At 38.9% G+C, this 22,688-nt stretch overlaps 1 protein-coding gene across 2 annotated transcripts in view; it reads left to right on the top strand.

The window, feature by feature from the left end:
• The window catches only part of PCSK5 (proprotein convertase subtilisin/kexin type 5), a 251,520-nt gene that overhangs the window by 151,828 nt on the left and 77,004 nt on the right, over nt 1-22,688 (top strand). For both annotated transcript variants that reach the window (XM_059833233.1, XM_059833234.1), the window contains exons 11-13: nt 7,364-7,481; nt 8,563-8,751; nt 18,752-18,888. In XM_059833233.1, the coding sequence (XP_059689216.1) occupies nt 7,364-7,481; nt 8,563-8,751; nt 18,752-18,888 (444 nt within the window). The remainder of the gene's footprint in view (nt 1-7,363; nt 7,482-8,562; nt 8,752-18,751; nt 18,889-22,688) is intronic.

The following is a 22,688-nucleotide window of genomic DNA, read 5'->3' as shown; positions in this document are numbered from 1 at the left end:
AACAACCCCAGGCAACGCTACAGGCTTGGGGACGAGTGGCTGGAAAGCTCCCCCGCAGAAAAGGACCTGGGGGTGTTGATCGACAGCCGGCTGAATATGAGCCAGCAGTGTGCCCAGGTGGCCAAGAAGGCCAACGGCATCCTGGCTTGTATCAGAAATGGTGTGGCCAGCAGGAGCAGGGAGGTGATCGTGCCTCTGTACTCGGCTCTGGTAAGGCCGCACCTCGAATACTGTGTTCAGTTTTGGGCCCCTCACTACAAGAAGGACATTGAGGTGCTGGAGCGTGTCCAGAGAAGGGCGACGAAGCTGGTGAGGAGTCTGGAGCACAAGTCTTCTGAGGAGCGGCTGAGGGAGCTGGGGTTGTTTAGCCTGGAGAAGAGGAGGCTGAGGGGAGACCTCATCGCTCTCTACAACTACCTGGAAGGGGGTTGCAGAGAGGTGGGTATTGGTCTCTTCTCCCAAGTGATGAGTGACAGGACATGAGGAAATGGCCTCAAGTTGCGCCAGGGGAGGTTCAGGCTGGATATTAGGAAAAATCTCTTTACTGAGAGAGTAGTGAAACATTGGAACAGGCTGCCCAGGGAGGTGGGAGAGTCACCCTCCCTGGAGATATTCAAGGAGCGTGTGGATGTGGCATTGTGGGATGTAGCTTGATGGACATGGTGCTGTGTGGTGTTGGGTGGGTTGTGGCTTGTTGTTGTGTGGTGGGTTTGTGTTGTGTTTTTTTGGTTTGGTTTTTTTTTTTTTTTCCCCCAGGTTGGACTTGATGATCTTACAGGTCTTTTCCAACCGTAGTGATTCTGTGATTCTGTGAGACAGAACAAGAAGGATGTTCTGCACCATGTGTCTGATACACCTGACAGCACAGAAATGCTATCTTTGTGTCTCCCGCTAATAATCTGTCAGCATTTCCACTTACAGTGCCTTTGAGTCATCTGTCATCATCTGTTCTGAGATGAAGCCTAGCATAGAGGCTCTCACCAAAAGGTGTTTTTATTGTTTGATAGGTTGAAATGACATTTGGCTGCGTTTGAGTTATTGCGGAATCCTAAATGTACCTCTGAGGGTAAATTTGCTCCTAACAGAGAAAATCAGTACGTTTTCTTAAAAGGTGTTCCATGGTGCAGTCATAAAACGGCTTTTTTTGTTTAAAGAAAATTTGCAAGCTGCCATGTTTTTCAATGAATCTTTGTGCTTTTTGGGAAAAAAATCCAATATAAAAAGACTATCACTAGTTAAAAATTATAGCTTCTATTGCGGTAGATGCTTCTTAGCCAACTTTATTTCGGCAAACTTTTTTCTCCCTTCTAAATGCACATAATCCTCAGATTTATTCCATTCACATAAGCTGGCTCATTTCAAGTGATATAAACGAATGTCTTCAGTAGAGGCTTTATGATTTACAGCCAAATGCTGCTGCAGAGAAGCAGCAGCTTGTCTGTCTTAGCAATCACCAGCCAGCAGTAGTCAGGTTTTCAGTTTCTATCGCAACCCTGCTCCTTCAGAGGCAGAGAAGTAAACCAGTCTTCCTGGTCATTCTGCTGTGGTTTTCAGCAAGAGTCACTGGTATTTCCTCTGACTTTGGGGAGAATGTCCCCATATGCAGCACACAGTAGATACCGTGTGCTCTGAGGACTGCATTAACTTGGTTTGCTTATACCTAAACAAGCTCTGAGAAGTAAATCAGGAACTGATTCAGGTCTTGCTGTGGGCAGGGGAGAACTTGGCATGTCCGTGTTGGGTACACATGGGTGCTCACTTCTGACCGTGGACCATGGGGTGGCCGAATCCCAAGACTAATGACCTCTGCCTGGAGGCTGCTAACACTCGTGAGAGGGGGAAGTATGTGGGTGGTACTTGCTGTCGCTACTAGTAGAGTTTGAATCTGATGTCCCAAAAGTGTATTTCACTCTTAGTCCTTTTTGTCAACCAATGTCCGTGCTTAATAACTGTATGTGTTTCAAAATCCTGAACTAGATAAATACTGCCAGGATGTGAATGCAAATGTGATCTTGGATTTATTCCTTAATGTTTTAAGAAGGTGTGCTTTAGGGCTATTTCTTAAGCGGCTGCAAAGTCTTGTAGCAGGTGATGTGGTGTCAGAATTGTGTACAGAAACTATTCACAAAGGTACACTGGTTACTGGAGGTTTAGCTTCTACTAGGTGTCCCGATAGTGTTCCTGCACGATCTATATTTTATTTTATCAGTGAATAGGAGCTTTTTGGCAGACAGAAAAAATGTAAAATCCAGAGGGCTGATCTTTTTTGTCAAATCTATTATCAGGTAAATCCACCATTAGTATATTATTGAAGAAATTATTTGTACTAGAACAAAAATCAGAAATTGACATAAACACAACTGGAAGCTCAATAAAAGCGATTTTTTAAGTATTCTGTTAGAACCTTTGTGATCACGGAAATGGTCAGAGGGCTGGAACGTGGACACGAAACGGGAATACGGCTGAAACAAGATGAGTTCTCATTCAAGATCAGTGTTCTCTTAGTTAGGACATGGCAAACCAAAATTAAAATAGTTTCAGCCATGTGTCGTCATAGCATTTCTCCTTTTGTGTCCCTTAATTTTCTTTAGACAATTGTCTTTCCTGGTTGAAGCATTTTGATATACTAAACAAGCAACAGGAACTTGAAGTAATACAGAATTAGAGCTTTATATTTGCAAATGTCAAATGTGAAAAAAATATTGGTGTAGGTTGGTTTGAAATACTTATAGAATGAGAGTAACTCAAGAGTCTCACATCTTCTAGTCTTGCTAAGCAACATTTAAGAAAACCACAGCATAAAGGGCGTTTTAGAGTCCTATATTGTCGGTCTTGTCTTGGATGAGACTGGATCAAGATCCTAAAGTAGAATAAATTAACAAGTCATAATAATTTACATATCAAACAGCTGAATCTAGTTTAGGAAATTCCTCATTTGACAAACTGAAGTTATTACCATTTCTCTCCTTCTGATTTAGTATTTGATATGTGTTTACAAAATATTTAATATTTACAATATATTTCCAATGCTGCTTTCACAGTATAGAAAATAAAAGGCCAAAAATATAGTAGGGAGAAAATACTCTGCAATGTTTTTTGTCAGATGAGCAAAATAGCAAGGGAGGCTTAGCATCTCAACTACTGATGAAACATCTTGATGACAGGCGATGAAACTGCAGCCTAACAAATCAAGTTTAGCTGCACTGAGGCACTGGAAATGCTGTGTTTTCAGTGTCTGGGCCCAATTTTCCTGGAGTCTGCATGATTCGGTGTTATTATTTATCAACACCAGCCATTCGTATTTCTCTTAGTCAAGTCAAGTGGGATAGACATGCTGCCTTTAGGTTTGAGGGTAGCTTTACATACTTTTTGTATATAAATGAGAAAGTTATTGAATTTTCAATAGCAGTTTCAGACAAAAACAAAAGGATTATGAAGAATCTGGGGAAGTCTATCCGGCAGCTGAGCAGGCCTTGATTTCATGGTGCGCTAATAGAGGAATTGCTCCAGGGATAAATAAATGGACTTTAGCCCTGAGAAATGTTATTTTCTTTAATGGTAAAAAGAGTAAAGAGATCAGCTAAAACTCAGTATTTACTTTGTGTTGCAGGAGGTAAGTTTTTCTCTGAAAATTGTCCTGCATCTGTAAAGCTCTGTGTATGCCTGTGATTTTACAGAAATAGGAATGGATCCATTTGCATTGCTGCATGAGTAGAGAGAGGATTCAAGGACAGTCCTGCCCATGGACACCTTGATCACAAGGAGATCGTAGTTTTCAGCCCTTCAGCTCAACAAGAGCAACAGTCTACTCCATAGTCACTAGCTTATATTGCACCAACCACACATTCCTATTCTATCTCTGAAAGGAGAATATTACAAAACAGCCCTATACCCGCTCTGACATGCTCAATGAATCCTAGCAACAACCAAGCCTAGCAGCAATTCACAGCAGTGATAAGGTAGAGCACATAACTGGGTATGCACAAGGTCCTGGGGCATTTTGCACTTACAGTCAGCTTATCTCACTCTGCAATCATCAGTACCTTTCAAATACTGCTTTTCTATCTGCGTTAGCAGAGGTGAGCTCAGTACCATTCTCATACAAAACAGTGGCAGTTCCAGATGTTTCCCAGAAGACATTTATGGCCCCGTGTGGACCACTGAGGTAATTTTTAACCTCTGGGAGAGGCACACTGGCATAGAGTTCACAGGAGTACTAGCATATACACAGATGAAGGGGCACAATTTGAAGGCAGTAGGAAACAAAATCTGCTTTCTTCTCTAGGACACAGGGGATCAACTACTTTTGTTAACTCTGTGATTCTTTCCTAAATTGCTGCTATTTAGTCTTTGAAAATTATGGGCCTCTGCTGGTACCTGCAGCTGCTAACCAACCCACTGGATCAAGGGCTTTGAAGTGCAAATGTTGCAGACATCCAAATGTCAGCTGCCTGGAAGCTTCCCGTGCGGAAGGAGTTAGGAGCACCCCTGACTGTTAGGAAGTTTTTATTTCAATGGGAAGGCCTTTCAAGGAAAAAATGTGCTTCTGTTTCAGCTGTGGAAAAAAAAGCCAGCAGGTGCAGAACTTCTCACTCCCACCTCTGCTCTCTTGCAAGAAAGTTTAAGCACTGAATCACAGGCAATTAACACAACCACAGAACCATGAGTAGTAATTTTTTGTCCTGGATGAAAAATCAACACAGTTCTATCTTCCAAGTAATTTTTGTGGTAGGAAAGATAGAAAGTTCACTTTCTAGGTTTTATTTGTATTTTTAATGTGCACATTAGGCAAAAAATTTCTAGGGTGAGGTGGCTTAAAAGCGACTTTAAGTTTCCATCAGAAGGTCACTGCCTGGTGGTGGCAATGTTAGGTGCTCTTCTGCCCTTATTTCTGTGTGAGAAAAGGTGAGCTGAGGACAAATTTGGCTCTTCTTAGAGCTCAGTAGTTGGGTTGAACACACAACGTCTTACAGCTGGACATCCTGAGTGCTAACCCAATGCAGGTTGCTACCTGTCAGGAATTAAAAATGCATTTCTATGGGTTAGCTCAAAAGTGTTCCATTCATGAAAATTTAACCCCTCACTGTTTAAATGCAGTACTATACAGAGTAACTGTATACAGTTACAGACCATGTGAGTTACCATTCTTGTTCATCCCACTGTTCTTCACAGACAGAATGATTATTAATTAAAATTTTAAATACCAGAGCAATGCATGCAGTGTAAGAACAGACAAGTGACTTCACAGATAAATATGCTGTCATCAGCAGGTGCAGTTTTTGCAAGATGACCTCTATGATCAAGGAGATTTCCATCACAGGAACCATCTTCACAGTATGAACAGTTTCTCCATCTGAGGTTTCCTTGCCCTTTTTCTGGCTGCCTCCACCCACATGTAAAAATAGGACATCTCTGTCTCTGTCCATTTGTTTGTGGAATACATTAACGAGAATTCAGAAGTCTGAAGGAGGGCTGAATTTATTTTCATAAATTTTAGTCATTGTGTTTCACTTCTGAAAATGGTACCTGCCTCATTTGGCAGAAGAGCTGTGTTTAGTTCTCCACAAGTGAACATTTCCATGCTCTGTGCACTTCAGTTTGGGGCTAAAGGGGAAGGAGATGGGAAGAAAACCAGTTCATTACACAGTTGTTATGCCTTGCAGTATTTTCCATTGAGGAACCCTCATCAGTCGGCAGTTTCAGACAGTATTAGATACTGCCATATTTGGAAGATGGGATCCTTAAGCACTGATTATTTTTATGCTTTGAACTGTTATTTTTTTTACAAGGTTGGGTTTTTTTGGAGGGAGTCCTTTGAATTCTGGTTTGGCAGTGAATGGAGGCTGCTTTCACAAACCCTCTGCAAAGTGCAGCTGGAAAGACTTACACCATGCCTTGTCGCATTACTGATTAAAATAACACTTACGTTTTTCTGAGAGTTTTCTGGTAGCACTGTCTGTGGTAGCAAGTAAAACTGATTTATTAATATTTGTGATCTAAACACCTCCCTCTGGAAGCTTTTTTCTTTCACCTTCTCCTGCCAGAACTTTACCAAGAGCACTGATTTGTCACAATAAAACAACATGGGTAGCAGCTCTTTCTAATTCATCAAAATCCATTTGCAAACTTCTGTTTTGATTGGAACAGCAACCAAAAATACACAGCTGATTGAGTAAGTGAAACTTCTAGCCTTGTGAACTGCTGGAACTCTTGAAATAGTTACATCAAATTAAGTACTCTTAAAATTACAAAAAAGTGAAAGATACAGAATTGGCACAAGACTGTTGGAAATACCTCACCTTGTCTAGGTGTTGGGCCTTTGAAAGTTCGATTTTTTGTATCCTAAGAAAGAAAGATGATGCTTTAAAGCCTTCTGCTTCTTTGAGTAGAAGGCATTCAGGCATTAAAGTAAATTACTAGGCATTGAGTTTCTTGCAAGGGGACCATTACTGACTGTCCATGGCATGAAAGGCAGATAGAGGTGAGGATGTAGCATCCAGGAATGAGCATTAACGGAGTGCTAATCTCCAGGCATGGATGCTTACTACCACTGTGTGTGCAAGGCATGCAGCAGGTAATATCAGAGGTCAACAGCAATGTTAACAGCTCTCTCCAGCAGTAACTTCGTCTGCAGATCTATCCTTCATCTGCGGATCTACAAAGGACATAGAGGAAGGAGCCTTTCTCACCCAGACTCTGCATAAGAACTAGATTATCTTTAGGGCCCTGGACTTCAAATATCACTGCTTTTCACCCTCATCATGCAGACAGCTTTAAGGGTATGTTGGATCTAGCTGGTTGGCTGGCCAGTGGCAACTATACTGTATACAGGAATAGGAGAGCATCCACATGCTCTTCTTCTCAAGAAAGTTAAATGCATACAGCAGTTAGAAAAGACAGTCTGTTTCTTCTTAAATTTATTGTCTCAGTTAGCTTCAATATTTACGTACATGCTTGTGTTTGGTATTTGAGCAACAGAAATAACCCTCCTCTGGTTCTTTACACCTTTGAACATTATGTCATATAAGAGGACTGGGCTGAATTAAGGCACATGGACAAAGGGCAACGGGAGGCAATTGTACCTCCTGGCATTCTGCAGTTCTGGTCCATGCTCCTCATGGTAAGGCATTGTTACTCATGATGATCATTTGCCGCTTCTGTAATAAAGCAGTGAACAGATTCAGTGAACAAATTAGATACAGTCATTATTGTTTCTGGCAAGAAGATTTTTGAGTTTTGTGCAAAAGTAAGGAAGAAGTAGAAAAGAAGCAGTTACTGTTAGGATATGACTCTTTGGAATTAGTCTATGACGAAAACCAACTTTTTGTGCTATAATTGCAACCATTCTATTTGTACCTTGCAGTGAGCCACCTCTATGGATTTGGACTGATGGATGCTGAAGCGATGGTGATAGAAGCAGAAAAGTGGACAACGGTCCCTCCACAGCACATGTGTGTGGAGAACACGGATCGGCAAATCAAGTAATACCCGCTGCCAAAACTCTTGCTGGCATAAACTTATGGAAAGAAATGGGGTATAATTTACCCCACCCTTGCATTGTGTATAATGTGTCATTTTGAAAGCTATACTGGGAATCTCTGTTACCTTCACAGATGTCAGGTCATTTGCCTGTAAAGGTTGTTCCCTGTACTGCTTGGAAAAAGGCCCTAGTTTAAAGAATGCCCCAGAAGTTGAAGGTATAAAACAAGCCAGGCTGGTTAATGATTGATTCTGGTATATAGATGATGCACCAAAGAAGAAGAATGTTTGGCTGAGTGCACTACAGTCACCTTTGTAAGATGAGTGCAGACTTACCAGTCCAGGATCTTACAAGCAAATACTCTTTTCATTAAAATACTGCATGTTATTATCTCTCTCTAACAGTCTCAGGAGAGTCTCTAGCTCACAGGCTAAGACTAAACTGCTTTCCACTTGCTAGGATAGGGTCTCTACAGATACAGGCTTAAGAGCAAAATTCTGTATTTGCACTCTGTGGATATGGAGACAGCATCAGTCATAAGGCTCACTTCCAAAGCATTAAAATTATTGTTTGATAAATATGCTTGGCAGTCTTGATCCATAACTAGTATAGTCTGCAATGATGTCGTGCCAATTTAAATGAGCTGAGTGAGATGCCCTTTGGTACAGTTAACATGTAATACTTGCTATTACATAAGCAAGGACTATGGTTATGCCAGGCATTTCCTGGGGCTTAACAACCAGCTGTGATCCCATGACAATCCCAACAATTCTCAGCTGGCCACTAATCCACAAAAATGCTCTGTCCCAAAGGCTTATTCCTATTACACAGTGTCCTCTTTTAGCATGTGTACATGCATAGCAGAAAGCCAGGTAGTTGCCATTAGCTGCAGTAAAATAATTACTCTCTGGTGATAGTTTCAGCTAGGAAGTAAGTGTTAAAAGTAAGGGTTGTAGGCCACTGACTTCTCAGAAGCAATTTTCCAACACTGTCATTCACTACTAAGCAAAAAAAGATGTGGTTGTTTTATTTTACAGAACAAGCAAGAAATGCTGATGTTGTTTTATATGCTTATATTATAGAACAATACGACCTGACAGTGTTGTCCGTTCAATTTACAAAGCCACTGGCTGTTCAGATAATCCTAACCACCATGTGATCTACTTGGAGCATGTCGTTGTGCGCATCACTATTACTCACCCTCGACGTGGAGACTTGGCAATTTACCTAACCTCTCCTTCTGGAACTAGGTCACAGCTCTTGGCCAACAGGTATGGTATGACAACACAGCTTCACAGTCCGGTCAGCATGCAGAGCCTGTAGTGAGATTGAAGCATCAGCAAAGAACAGTCAAGTTGTTACAGTAGGTTCACTGGCAGACACAGGCTAATTATATTTTCTGAGAGAGATGGGGAGAGTGAAGTGCAAATGAACTCAAAGATGGCAATCTCTGTCTATCAGTAGAAGAGTAGGCTGTAAACTTGTTGAAGGACATCATCTCCAAAACAAAGATTAGTCAATTTCAATAGCCTTGTGTGGCTCACCAATTATTAGATGGCTGGAAAATGTGAAGAAAATAGTAACAGACTCAGTGTTACAGAAAAAAGCTGAAGGGAAGTGTTTCTACATATTCTTGGCACTTATTTTTCATTTTTCTCCTTTCTTATCCTTTGTTCACTAGTAATAAAAATCAGACAGAATAGTAGTTTTCTACTACTGTTTTGTTTAAGCTTTGTCAATATGATTCCTGATGTTACCAATTTCCATATCCTTTTTTTCCCCTTGCATATTGAAGTAGTATGCTCAACCCATGAAGGGCTCCTAGTAGGACAATGCTGAGAATTTGCACTAGTACTTTGAAATTAATGGGTCTGTTTGAAAACAGCCTATTAAATTTTTTTTTTTTTTTTTTTTAATTTTTAAAAGTCAGCCATTTCCTTCATCCCACAGATGTGTGATGGATACTTGCTTTTGAATGTCTAGTCACTCTAACATCAACCACTAAGAAAAATCAGTCCTTTTTCTCATCCTGTCACCTCTGTGTTATGTTCTTGAAGAAACTGTGACACTGCATCAAATTGTCTCTTTTTCTCCAGACTGGACTCAAACAAATATCTCTTTATGCAATGCAGTATTTCCAATATTAGTGCAATTTCAGTCCCTGGAGATGAGGTGCATCACTAGTATTTGTGCTCAGCAAATTGAAAGACTTCCCAGTGATATTTCTATTTCTCTGGTCTACTGGCAGAAATTTTCTTGGAAGAAACGTTGGCAGTCCTTCCCAGATAAGTCTTGCTAAATCAGTAATCAAGGGCACTGTCTCCTACCAGAGATGGTTAAAGTACTGAGAAGCCCCAGAAACCTTGTCAAACTCTACCCCATTTCCAAATGTGTGAATAAGTTACAGTTACAGTAAGAAATGCTTCTATACTTCTCCAACTGGCTAGAAAATCTTCCTGATGGGACGATAGTATGAGAGGGAAATTTTTTTCCTTGGTGACTAGCAGATTTAGATGACTGCCATTCTGCTAGACACAAAGCATGGCCCCCACACAAAAGTTGATGTTAGCTGATGTTACATGTCTCAGAAACAGCAAAAACTACCATGTGTCAAACCTATGTTGTGAGAACTCTTCTGCTGTCCCACACAAGTCTTTACAAAGGTTTATATCCCCAGTCCTACTCTTCAGAGCTTTTAATGAATTGGGAGTGGCCTGCTTTTCAGATTGTCCCGTCATCCACATTCCCCCAGCCAGATTTGCTGATATAGTGACTATCTAACCCTGGAGACTTGCATGTCTTCCTGTCCCTCAGTGGTAGAAGGGCTTCTTTTTCCTGTTGAAAGGAAGGACCTGTTTTGGAGGCAGGTGGAGCTCAAATGGACTTGGTTCTGATGAAGTGCGAACCCACTTTTTCGTTAGAGACTAGGTTAATTTAAAAGAAGAGTTATACTGAGAATACTCTTCAAGCTGTAGACATTAATTCATCAAATGGAGAGAAAGTTGTCCTGGAATTTTGGGCCCTCTGGAATATCTCCTCTGTTTCATTATGAGTGTTATCAGTGCCTTGCTGATAAAGCACATGGGCACACACATCTGTATATCTCCCTGCTACACTGAACAAAGAATTTGTCCTCTGCCAACCAGCGCAGAGGCAAATTTCTACCCTCTAAGCAGTTACGAAACAGGCTTTTGTTTTTCTGTTTGAAAAAATCTTTATTTAGTTTTCTGTTCCATTTTCATGCAGCAGTTCTTCCATGCTTCAAAATGAAAAAAATTAGAAGTCCTCCAGCTAGGTATCCAAACAAAACAATCTCGTGTAAACCCAGTGATCTTAACACAGCTAACTTTTGGCTCTAGGCTTTCATGTCTTGCAGCTGACTCACAGCAAGTGGGAGATAAAGACATTCCAGTATTCACAGTTCACCTCTGGTGATGACTGATACGTGGAACAGGTACAAAGTTTAATTCAATCAATCAGCCTCTTTGTAACCCCTGCACCTTAGAAGGTAATTATTTGCTGTACCTATGGTAGAGAGAGAGAACACCAATGTGTATAGTAAAATAAGGTGATGTTCAGCTGTTTCTTATCCTGTACTATCAGAAGGCTAACCAGAAAACAAAGAAACCTGAAGGGCCTTTTCATGTTTCACCACTTTCCTAAAAACAAATTATTCATGACAGAGCAAATGCTTATACAGTCACACCAGAAATTCCCTTCCCATGCAAGCTTCAGAGATATGCTGACTTGTCAGTCAGACTTGGCTGAAACAAACAACTTGGGCTACTAATATTAAGGAATAACTCTATTTTGCACACTCTACGTCTGAAGTACCTAGTGTCTTCACAAGCCCTTTCTTAGGGTAAAGTAATGGATACGGGCACATTACTTTTCAAAATGATATTTCAAGGCTTTTTTTATTTGGTGTTGCTGGAAGAAGTCTTACAGCTCAGTGGTCTTGCAATTAGTAGTATACTGAGTGTTGTTGAGTGTATATATTTTAGCATCATGTTATAAAATAAATCTCGGAGTGTTGTTATTCACTAATATGAGAATTTAGTTATGAGGCATTTGATTTTTAAAGTATTATTGATGAGGGCATCAGAATAAATGCTTTCAAGTACAAGTAGCATGCAGGGATGCATTGGCAGCAAGAGGTCTGGGGTTTTTTTCTATGGGCAAAGGTCCCAGAGGCTGTTGTACATTGCTACTACCTGACTGAAACACTTTTCTTAGACATACAAGACCTTTTAATGCACACGTACATGATTAATAGCAGCAATACCAGCTGTTTTTACTGAACCCAGGGAAAACCTCATTGCTTTACCATTACTCATCTGGATTTAATCTGAAACAGTTTGCTGGTAAAACGTCTTAAATTGCAAAAGGTATATTTTACACATGTGCGCTTCTTCTCCACCAATTCTGGAAGAAGAGTGATTGTGTAGTTTCTGGTGTATTGACGAGTACGTCCCTCAAGGCCATATCTGGCCTTTTTTCTGCATATTTTATCCTTAATGTTGGCATCCCCTAAAATGACTTCAGTAAGAAAACTTGTTAGTCAGAGGCAATGTGGATTCCTTTGCAGGCATTTGGTGGATTACACTGTCACTGGCTTGAGCTTCATGTGCATTCTTCAAAAACTGCATTACAGGGAACATCTGCTTTGTTGTTTGGAAAGTACTAAACATGATTACATTGGATGTACTGCAGCAGAGGAAAATACAGGCTTGGAAAGTGCTGGCTGGTGTGAGGATGAGGCTACAGTTAAGTCCAAAGGGGAACAGTATCCCCTTTTTAAAAACAATTGGCCATTGGATTTGGCAGCATGGGTTTCTGAGTGTTTTTGGGACGTACCAAGGTCAGTTCTAACAGACACTCAGTACAGGGGTTCTACGGAGGAGAAGCTAAATACAAAGAGAATAGAAGAAACAAACTTAGGGCTCATTTGTCTCCCACTGAAGTCATGGCTTGTTTAATTCTTGCCGTTTAAATTTAAAGCAGCTGCTGCCATTCGAACTGCGTAACTGAAATTTTTTAGCCATGTGGTGGCAAGTTTCCAGGCCACTAGCTTCCTATGCTTATATGGCACTGACATTAATAATACCTCTGTTCAGTAACAAAGGGAAGTATTTTCATGACCATCTTTTTCCTATCATGAAACCTTAGATAATCAGTAAATTTTAATAATAACCTCCTCTGTGGTAAACTCTTAGATCAAAACCAGGGTATCCTCATGTAATCTTACTTGCTAGTTTGCTGCATAAAAAGTCTTGCTGATCAGAAGTAGAGGAAACCTTTTCTTTATAGGAGCACATTTTGATTTCTGGAGCAGTCTGTCTTACATCTTTATTGCAGTTTACACATTATACTCTAATAACAAAACCAACATTTTATGTATCCAAATACAATGAAAAGGATAAGGCCAACCTTCACGCTGAGTCTCACTGTTACAGTAACTGAAAAGGACTCTGTGGTGGTATTATTAAGTCCATGATGGGCAGATGATAATCCTCTGCTTGTATTATGTCTACAGGATGAAGCAGTTCTCAGAAAACTATTTCTCCCAACTTGTACTTGCTGTGTTTTATTTAATTCAGGCTGTCTACATTTTTTTTCTTTTTTGGGGGGGCATGAACAGACATCCCACTACCCTTCTACCACTCGTTCTTTGAACTGCAATTGCAATGTCAATACCTCTAAAAATCCTTTTTTTTTTTAATATCCTGCCAGTATTAGCAGTAGATAGTGTGGAGAGCTCTGGCAATACTACAGACACAACATCAATTTAAAAAAAAGTAAAGTTTTTTTTTATCAAAGAGGGGAAAAAATACTGTTGATTTGCCCAGCTCTGCAGAAGAGACTTGGGATTTATGTGCAAAAGAGTAAATGAATGCATGTAAGTGACACTATCCTCCATGTTACTTTAAAATGGATCCTGGAACTTGCTCAAAGAAAAATGTGGAAGAAGAATGAAGTGCAACATATCTGAGATTTAGAGTGACACATGCCTTTCTTTGATGACTGGGACTGGTAAACAATTAATATGGGATCTGCAGAGTAGGCATGGATCAGCATGTAGAATTCAATACCTCAAGTTCAGTTCTAGTGGAAAATTAGAACCCAACATTAAAAGTTTGACTTAATTTTCCATAGTCGAAATGGGAGTGAAGACAATTGGCTATGGGCATATTTAGGATCCAGCTAAATGTCTCAGCTTCTGAGGTTTGTATTGAACGAAATAGAAAAGAGGAGGTAAGACAGGCTGAGGAAGAATGCCTAGGATTTCTACTTCCTGCAGGTAGGTGTGCCCCAACTACTGTAGTGAGAATGAATTAATCTTTTCCTAGCCTTATGAAAACTAGGTCTACCTCAAACTTACTATAACACTTACTACATTGAGTTTCACTTGGAATAAACTGGATTGTGTGATGGACAGTCAGTGTCCCCTATTGCACTTACCCTAATCAGATGTCCCTTTTCAAACATAGGATAGGTAAGAAACGTCTGTATATATGGCACCAGATTCATTCATGCTCTTGCGTTAGGATTTCTGCCTGTTTAGAGTGAGGTTTTAATAGGAAAAGGACATGCAGCTTTTAAGAAGACAGCTATAAGTATCAACCACACAGCTGGCTGACCAGTGTAGTGTGTGGAGCTCAGCAGCCTGACATATCTATAGGTCATGATGGAGCATTTCGTGTGGATATGTGTAGTCCATGGGGACAAGCTCTCCATATTTAAAGATGGTGGTTGCTGTACTATGCACTACTGCAGGCTGACAAGCACTGTACCCTGTTGTTCATGCTACTCTTCTCCAAACAACTTTATCATGGCAGCTCAGACATCTCCATTGCTTCATAAAATTGACTGTGATAACCAGAAGTAAAGTGGAAATTTAAAAGAAAAGATGTGTATCTTCTTTAGATCAATGTCCAGAAGTTTTAAGTGATCTTCCCTGACACATGTAGGTGAGAAAGCTTCTGAAGTTCCTGTGTGCTTTTTGACCATTTCTTTTTTTCCTGAATACTTCAATGCAGGTGGGCAGTAGGGTCTGGCTGAAGCTTTGGTTAAGTCAGTTTGGGCTGTACAGTTCCTCACGGGCTACATCTCACCCAGAGCTGGTGGTTGAACCCTGTGGAGAAGAGCTGCTCTAAGGAGAATAGTTGACCAAAGCACTTTCAGTTGTGCAGCTTGGGAAGGCACTCCATACTCTTTTCAAACCGTAAGCTCACTTGAAGTCTTGTGGCCAATTAGACTTGTGGGCAAGGACTGCTTGCCTGTCAGGCTGCCAGTTTGGTAGGCTGGAGCACATCATAAACAAAGACTGCTGCAACAGAGGAGAAAATAGACTTCTCTTGCCCCTACTCCACTGCAGCCCCAGGCATCAGCCAGGGCAGGGATTCCTGGCTGTCCATGTGGTTAGTTCAATATACAGGCATGACTGTCAGGTGCAGCTGCATCTCCTGAGATTAAAAAAAAGATCTTGTTAATAAAAAAAGCTCCTTTTATGCATTTACCTTTTATTGTTCATGGTGGGTGATGGTAGTGTTACCAAAGGGATCCCCTACCCTCACTGCCTTTTCTCACCTGAAATTAAAAATTAAAACAAATGCTTCTGAGCATTTAGGAACTTGGAGAGTCTTTCCTAAAAAGCTGACACAATTGTTTGGTTGGTTTTTCAACGCTAGTAGATTTAACTGTGAGATACTAGCCTTATGTTCTCACTTGTGGAATTCCAAGAAAGTGGCTAATTGTCTTCCTCTGTGTCTAAAATTTGATTACAGACTAATATGTCCGATTGAAGTTATATTCTTAAATAGAAAGGTGATGCAATTTCTAGACTGAAGTGGTGGCAGAGGCCAAGACTCTTGAATTTGTTTTAAGGAAATAGTAATTTTACTCTACACTCTGTAACATACATATTCTTATATAGACCTACATACGGCATGTGAAGAGTATGTCATAAAATTTTTCAGAGAGAGAAGAGTCATTATTTTTAAATGTAATGCTATTCATTGTTAGCAGCAGCCCATTGTTTCTCTGTATACAGTCAGTCATGTAGTCACATCCACCATAACTTGAATGTTACTAAGAGGGGTCACCTGAGTAATTGAATAACAGATCTGGCATTCTATTGTGGTTATGTTAACAAACAGGTTATAAAGATACAAATGCTGTTACTCACTTTAGTACTTAAAAGTATGTTACGTGCATGAGTACAGGGGTAGCAGATGTAAATGATCATGATCATAAAAACTACCAGATTATGCCAATAAACTTGTTTAACTATTTTAATTTATAATAATCTGCAATAGTCAACTAACAATTCATCAGACCATATACTAATAATTTACTAGTCCATGATAAGCTATATGTGTGTCCTTGATATGAATTTTGACTTGGTATCAATCTGACAAATAACAAAATCAATTAATTATATGTCTGGACTGGCTCCGTGCTCCTTAAAAGGTCCTATTCCGTATATATTTGCTCCTGAATAAGGAAAAGTACACCTGAACATTTGATCATTTCATTCATTCCTTTAACACCACTGAAAAGGAAATTCATGTACTCCTCACAGGTTCTCTGATTTGAGATTTTAGTGCATAAGCAGAGCAACACATAAATACTTGGACCATTGAGCATGTACAACATAAACATACAGACAGCCTCAGAGTCAGCATCTTTCTACTTTTTTTTAACGGTTCTTTTGATCTGTCTGTAGCTTTTTGACTAGTTTGTAGAATCTTTTGTAGAAACACAGTTCATACATTAAAAGATTCCCATTTAAACCTTACTTTATAAAATTAAAATCTTTCCCAAAGAAGCATTCTTTCCAAAAACTAGTCAATTTTCTATGAAAGAATTATAACAGATTTTCCCCATTTCCATGGATGGAGATATGAATGCTTACAGTTTCAGCCATAGCATATTTTAGGTAAAGGTGTTTTTATATAACTATGATAAAGTCATAAGGGATTTTTGTCTCTTCCTCCCAAAATTACTTAAAAGAATGATGCAATATTAAAATGGAAATCTGACAGCAATTTAAAATTCCAAAACATGACAAATAATCACCCTTAAACAAAAAATACTGTAGGAAATATTGGACTAACTTCAGTAAAAATAAACAGCAACTTGTGTTTCTATGTATGTGAGTGGAAGCCCAGTGAATTTACAAAATAATTGCACAGTACTTACATAATACTACATAATTTAGTTACCACAATGGCAAAGAGGAATATTGCTGCCTTGACAAATTGACAGGGTGTTTAGAAAGTAATACATTAGTTATCGGCAACACACGGTATGACAATTTGACTAACTGTTGGAAATAACCTACATAATGACTTAAATTGAACATACCCACATGCAAACACTGGCTAATAACTGCGTAATAATGTCTACCCTTTCAGTAAATGATGTGTGCCCTTTGTTTGTGAGATTTGCTGTATTCAAACAACTGATTTAACAGTGACATGAAATAGGCCAATTCTGCTGGCAGAATATATATATATAAACCTATATATAGATACATATAGACATACACACAAATGAACATAGAACTCCATCGGAAGAAAATCTCATCCAATTATTAGTGAAAATGATGCCTAATTCTAAATATAGATCTATATTTTAATTTAATGTTATCAACACTAATAAAAAAGAGTACTATTACAGACATTCATTTAAAATGGAAAAAGGTTGCACAAATGAGAGCATGAAAATCAGCTTTGTGCTGAGTCCTATAAAGTGCTCCAGGCATCAGGTCCATACAGGTCATATTGAAGTAAGTGTGGATACGCAGTACCTGATCCCATGCCTCTGACTTACCAAAGTTTTAAGCAAGAAGCATGGCATTTTATTCACACCCTGTGTGGCGATTTTTACTAGAAGTTGACACATACCCATATTGCTACAAAAGTATCCTGCTTTCCCAATGTGTGCTGAACTTTTCAAGCTTTTGAGAATAAAGCTTGAAATTAGCTTAGAAAATAAGTAACAGTAAAGAATCAAGCGAGTGTAAAATATCTTAATATTTTTGTAGTCTAATACTAGATTTTTCTCTGTTTTATGGGAAAGGGCTTTAAATCAATTGGATTTTCTACTGTAGAGATCTTGCTTTATGAAAAATATCTAAGCATAGCTATTATCAGTGGAATTTTCACACATAAAGACCAAATTGAAATAGTGATAAATGTATATACATAACTATCAATATATGTATATACAAAAAATAGATATGCATACATATATGTATAAACATTCATGTATCTATATAGAATATATATACATACATATATATATGGGTGTGTATGTATATGTACTTTTTTAAAGCTGAGCTGTGCCATTTTATGGGAGGCAACAGTCTTTATTAGAGTACATCTCCTATCAATAGCTTTGGGGTACCAGTCAACACGCTGTGAGCACTGAATAAATTATCTTGTGTCTTTTCAAAATCTTATTAATAGATTCCAGTTTTGGGTAATAAAGTCTCTGGCCAGTCTGCCTTCTCCTTGCCCCATGGGATCAGCATCACATTGCAGTCTCTGAACTGGGCCCCCATACTAGAAATTATCATAATCCAGGCCTAAGCTCTAACCTCTTCACCCAAGACGTAGGTAATTAAATTATGGTAATGTTGTTGGTTAGATGAAACCATCAGATGCCATTAGTCTCTCAGTTTTACCCAAACTCAATTCTGTAAAGTATTTGAAGAGAGTGATATCTTGGTTATTTGAGGATTGAGACCAATGGCTCAGTTACATTTTATTTCCTCACAAGAAGTCACACATATTGAATTGCTAATATTGTCTCAGTCACTTAATACTTTTTATTGGTTTTAAACCCCTTTTAAGTATTCCAATCCAAAGCCAAAAATAAATGTTACAGAAATTCTCCAGCTTATGAGTTGTTTGTATTTACATCACGCTGTTAAAGCAACAGATATGCTTTATTGCACACACTTTTCCTCAGACACATGAATCCTATTAAACAGTATTATAATTTTTTTTTTAATTAATTCTCTTTCCATTCTGTTTCACATCATGACAAATGATGGCATGTAAAGAATCTTTTCCATCAAAACAAGAAACTGTTGAATGTACTTGAAATATGTGTGGAAAAAGCATCATGAGTAACATTATGTAAAGGCACAGATGAATGAACTGGCTAATTAGTATACCATTCAAGAGTCTGCAGACTTGGAGGCTTAGCTCCCCAAATAAAATGGCTCACTTAAAATAATAATGTCATAATTTATTTTAGGCTATTTGATCATTCCATGGAAGGATTCAAAAACTGGGAGTTTATGACTACTCACTGCTGGAGTGAAAAAGCAGCAGGAGACTGGATCTTGGAAATCTGTGACACTCCATCTCAGCTGAGAAATTTCAAGACTCCAGGTATGACTCTAACCTTATTTGGGCCAGTGAATTCAGAAGAATGCTTGCAGTTGCTAATACTCCCTTGACTGTTTTCCAACTTTTATTTACAGCTGGAACATCTCACCATTTTTAGTGTGAAGGTGGTGCTCTGAAGAGCATTATTCTTAGTTTCAGTTATCAACGCACTCTTCATTTTTACGTTCCTGTTATTTGCCATTTAAGACATGTGGTTCTTTTTTATTCTGTACTTACTTCTGGTTTCCGCAGAGAATTTCATCTTTGCAGGGCTAAACTGCCCTCTTTCTTGCAGTAACGTGTTGCCTCAAAGTATAAAAAGACACTTTGGCCATTTAGAGCTACATCATACCAGACATTAATCCTTCAGGCAGAGACAGACCCCTGTACCGTCTGAAAGGTTACCAAGAGTCAGTACTTTAAACAAAGCCAAATCTTTTCTAGGTGCAGTTTTCAAGGAAAAAGATACAAAACTGCATGAAACTGCATGTGCCACATTCGAAAGCAGTTATAGTATCTCCATATGCAGGCATCGGTCTTCTTGGATGTTGAATATAGATTTATCAGACAAGTCTTCGACGTAAGTTAGAGCAGCTCATAGTTAGTCTGCTGTATTCATATTGTCTGTGGCTTTCATGGCTGATATAGGCCCATATTTACTTAGTCTATATCAGCTGTATAGGGCCCAGGGATTTATTTTCATTTTGTTTTTCTTTGCTTTGTATTTTTTATCCTACCCATAAGAAAAAGTGGCATTTGTTGGTGTTTACACAACTAGAAAATCCCACTATACAAGAGAAAGAAATTCATGGCTTGCTACCACTGGTAGGTTGCATTGTGCTCCTGTGTGAATGGGCAGAGTGCTCAGACCTGGCATTCATCCACTCACGAACTGTGCTCCTAGTAAGAATTTTTGAGGCTACAGATGTTCTTCTGCTTTTAATTCCCACTGCACAATTCAGTTTAATTCACCTATTTCAGTAGGAGCACTTGGAGAGAAGGGCTTTCAAAGAGACGCTAGTATATGCTTATTTCTGTTTGCTGGCTATGAGAGATGAGTATATACTTGCCTTTGGACTTACTGAAAATTTAAACGTTAAAAACCATTTTAAAATAAATACCTTATACACAAACAAAACTACCACTGTTTAAGCATGACTACTGAATGAATGTAGTCCTTCCTTTGGAGCCCCACATCAAAGTAGGTGGAAAGTCTTTAATAAAAATAATCAAATGTGAAATATCACTTAAACAAATAATATAGATTAAAATATGTTAGAGAGAGGAATACTACTGAGGTATGGGAAATCATTTATCACTAAATCTAAATCAACACTCTGATTAGACAGCATGTCAAAATGCAATAATATTTCATTGGAAGTGACAAATCTAGTTGATTACTGCTTTTTGATAGATAAAAATTAATTATAAGAATTCTGCTGTGAAATATATTTGGGACTACAATGACATTAGCAATAGAATCCAGTGAAATAAAAGATACATCCCATCTCAGGCAGCTAAATAAACTCACAAAGCAGTAAGAGTTTTCTAACTGATTTGCTAAAAATCAATTCTGAATTTTAAGACATAGATGTTAACTTAAAGTACTTGAAGCTATAAAAATATATCTTTGTGAACTTAACAACAGAGGATTTGTGATTATTTTTGTTCCTGAATTAGTAGGTTATTGGAAGTCATTAAAACTATTCAAATAACCCTCGCTAAGTATAAGTACTTGTATTGTTTCTACTACATGAAAAAGCACACATAAAGAAACATTGACTAAAATGCCAACTGAAGTGCTTAAAAGCTTTGAGTTTAAAATAAGAAAGGCTAGTGTGATAGGGCATGTGCATGTAGTTGACTATTCTAGAAGAATGTTAATTGTTTCAGTTCTACTTTGTCCAAGAAAAGTCCATTAATGTTTCTGCCACCAGATACGGAGATGGAGTACTTCATCTTCCTCTTGGTTGAAATTTGGTTTGTTAAATTATTCAGATTGTAATGAAGGCTATGTGCAGTTCACCTGTTCAAGGTAAATGTACCTTTCTGGGAGGTCAGCTGGTCCAATCACTCCTGCAGCTTACAAACTAAGTAGGATTATTTCCATCATGACTTAGGACAAGCCAGGACACAGGAGGAATTCTAATGTGTGAACACGGAGTTGTCCAGTCTCCTTCCTATTCCAAGTGGTGCATAGGTCAAATTCAACTAGGTTTATACATTTTACTTTGGACAAAAATGAACGCTCTCATTTCAAAATTATGACAAAATGGAAGTGCTGATTTTATGCTACTTAGATAATCTTCTGTCTAAAAAATCTTAACACACAGATCAGCCTCACTCAGCTGCTGTTGAAATTGATGGAATCAAATGAGAATTTTAGTTCTTTATTTCTGCTCTTCATTAGCTGAGTAATGTTCTTTTTAATGCAGCAGATGGCCAGATAGCCAATCTCTCTGCTTTTTTAAAAAGTTTCTGTGCCTATCTGGCCATCAATCATATTCTCTTATTGCCTGTCTCAGTTGTCTGCATAACCTTAATTTTTTTTTAGGATGCTAAACCAGCAGCCATAGGCCAAAATTTTTAAAACCTGTTACGTAATATGAGGCCAGTAAGTCCCTATTGAAGACCAAGATAATCAATGTGATTTTCAAAATTGCTGAGCAGCAAAAAACTTTTTATTAAAGTCTGTGGTAACTCTAGGGTGGCTAGTGTCATTTAAATGTCAGCTGTATACTCAAGTGGTTAACCTTAAGCAAAGCATTTTGAAAATCTTGATTATCATCCCCTAGAGCTCTGAAAGGAGAAAAACAGCATTGCCAGTGTTTCAATTTTCACTTCATTTTGTCTGCACTGATCCCTCCTCACCATGATTTTGAAGTGGTGAAAGTTTCTTAGTTAAGAGTTGTTAATTGCACCAGTAAATGCAGAGCAAAGTTCCCAGTACATGAAAAAGGGTTATTCAATAAATGCATTTGGAAAGGCAGACACAGACTGTGAGCAGAACTGTTCAGGGATTCAGGGAGAGGTTTGGTGTTTGTTTTTTTTTTTTTAATTTTCAGTGCTTTAGAATTTGATACAAGGGAGGTATTAAACAGCAACCAGGTAATTTAATCAGACTACTGAAAAGAGAAAAAAAATCAATGATTTTCAACTCCATCTTGCACTTGTTATTCCTGACACATCCAGGAACGTCTCTGGCTTGAAGGACAATTTAGGGTAGCTCTTCACCTTTGTGTGTACGAGAACACATGGTTCATCCAACAGGCATGAAGGAGAGCCACAGTGCAACATGTTTCAGCTATTCCTCTCTTCTCTCTTCCCTGCATGCTCGCTGTACTAAAGCCTAGAAAAGAGGTAGCATGGAGCCATTTTGCAAACTGTTCATCCAGGCTGTTCTCCAGACATCTTTAACAGCCCTTTTATGTCACCAGGACAGTCTAAAAGTGGCCAGCTACATTTCACAGAATCACAGAATCACTAAGGTTGGAAAAGACCTGTAAGAACATCAAGTCCAACCATCAACTAACACCACCATGCCCACGAAACCATGTCCCACAATGCCACGTCCACACGTTCCTTGAACACCTCCAGTGATGGTGACTCCACCACTTCCTTGGGAAGCTTATTCCAGTGTCTCACCACTCTCACACTCTCTCCCCTGGCACAACTTGAGGCCATCTCCTCTTGTCCTGTCACTTGTCACTTGGGAGAAGAGACCAACACCCACCTCTCTGCAACCTCCTTTCAGGTAGTTGTAGAGAGCGATAAGGTCTCCCCTCAGCCTCCTCTTCTTCACC

Source organism: Gavia stellata, chromosome Z (genome assembly GCF_030936135.1).
Source record: "Gavia stellata isolate bGavSte3 chromosome Z, bGavSte3.hap2, whole genome shotgun sequence".
NCBI lineage: Eukaryota > Metazoa > Chordata > Aves > Gaviiformes > Gaviidae > Gavia > Gavia stellata.
Note: the sequence above shows the minus strand (reverse complement) of the source record. Positions and strands in the feature narration are given on the sequence as shown.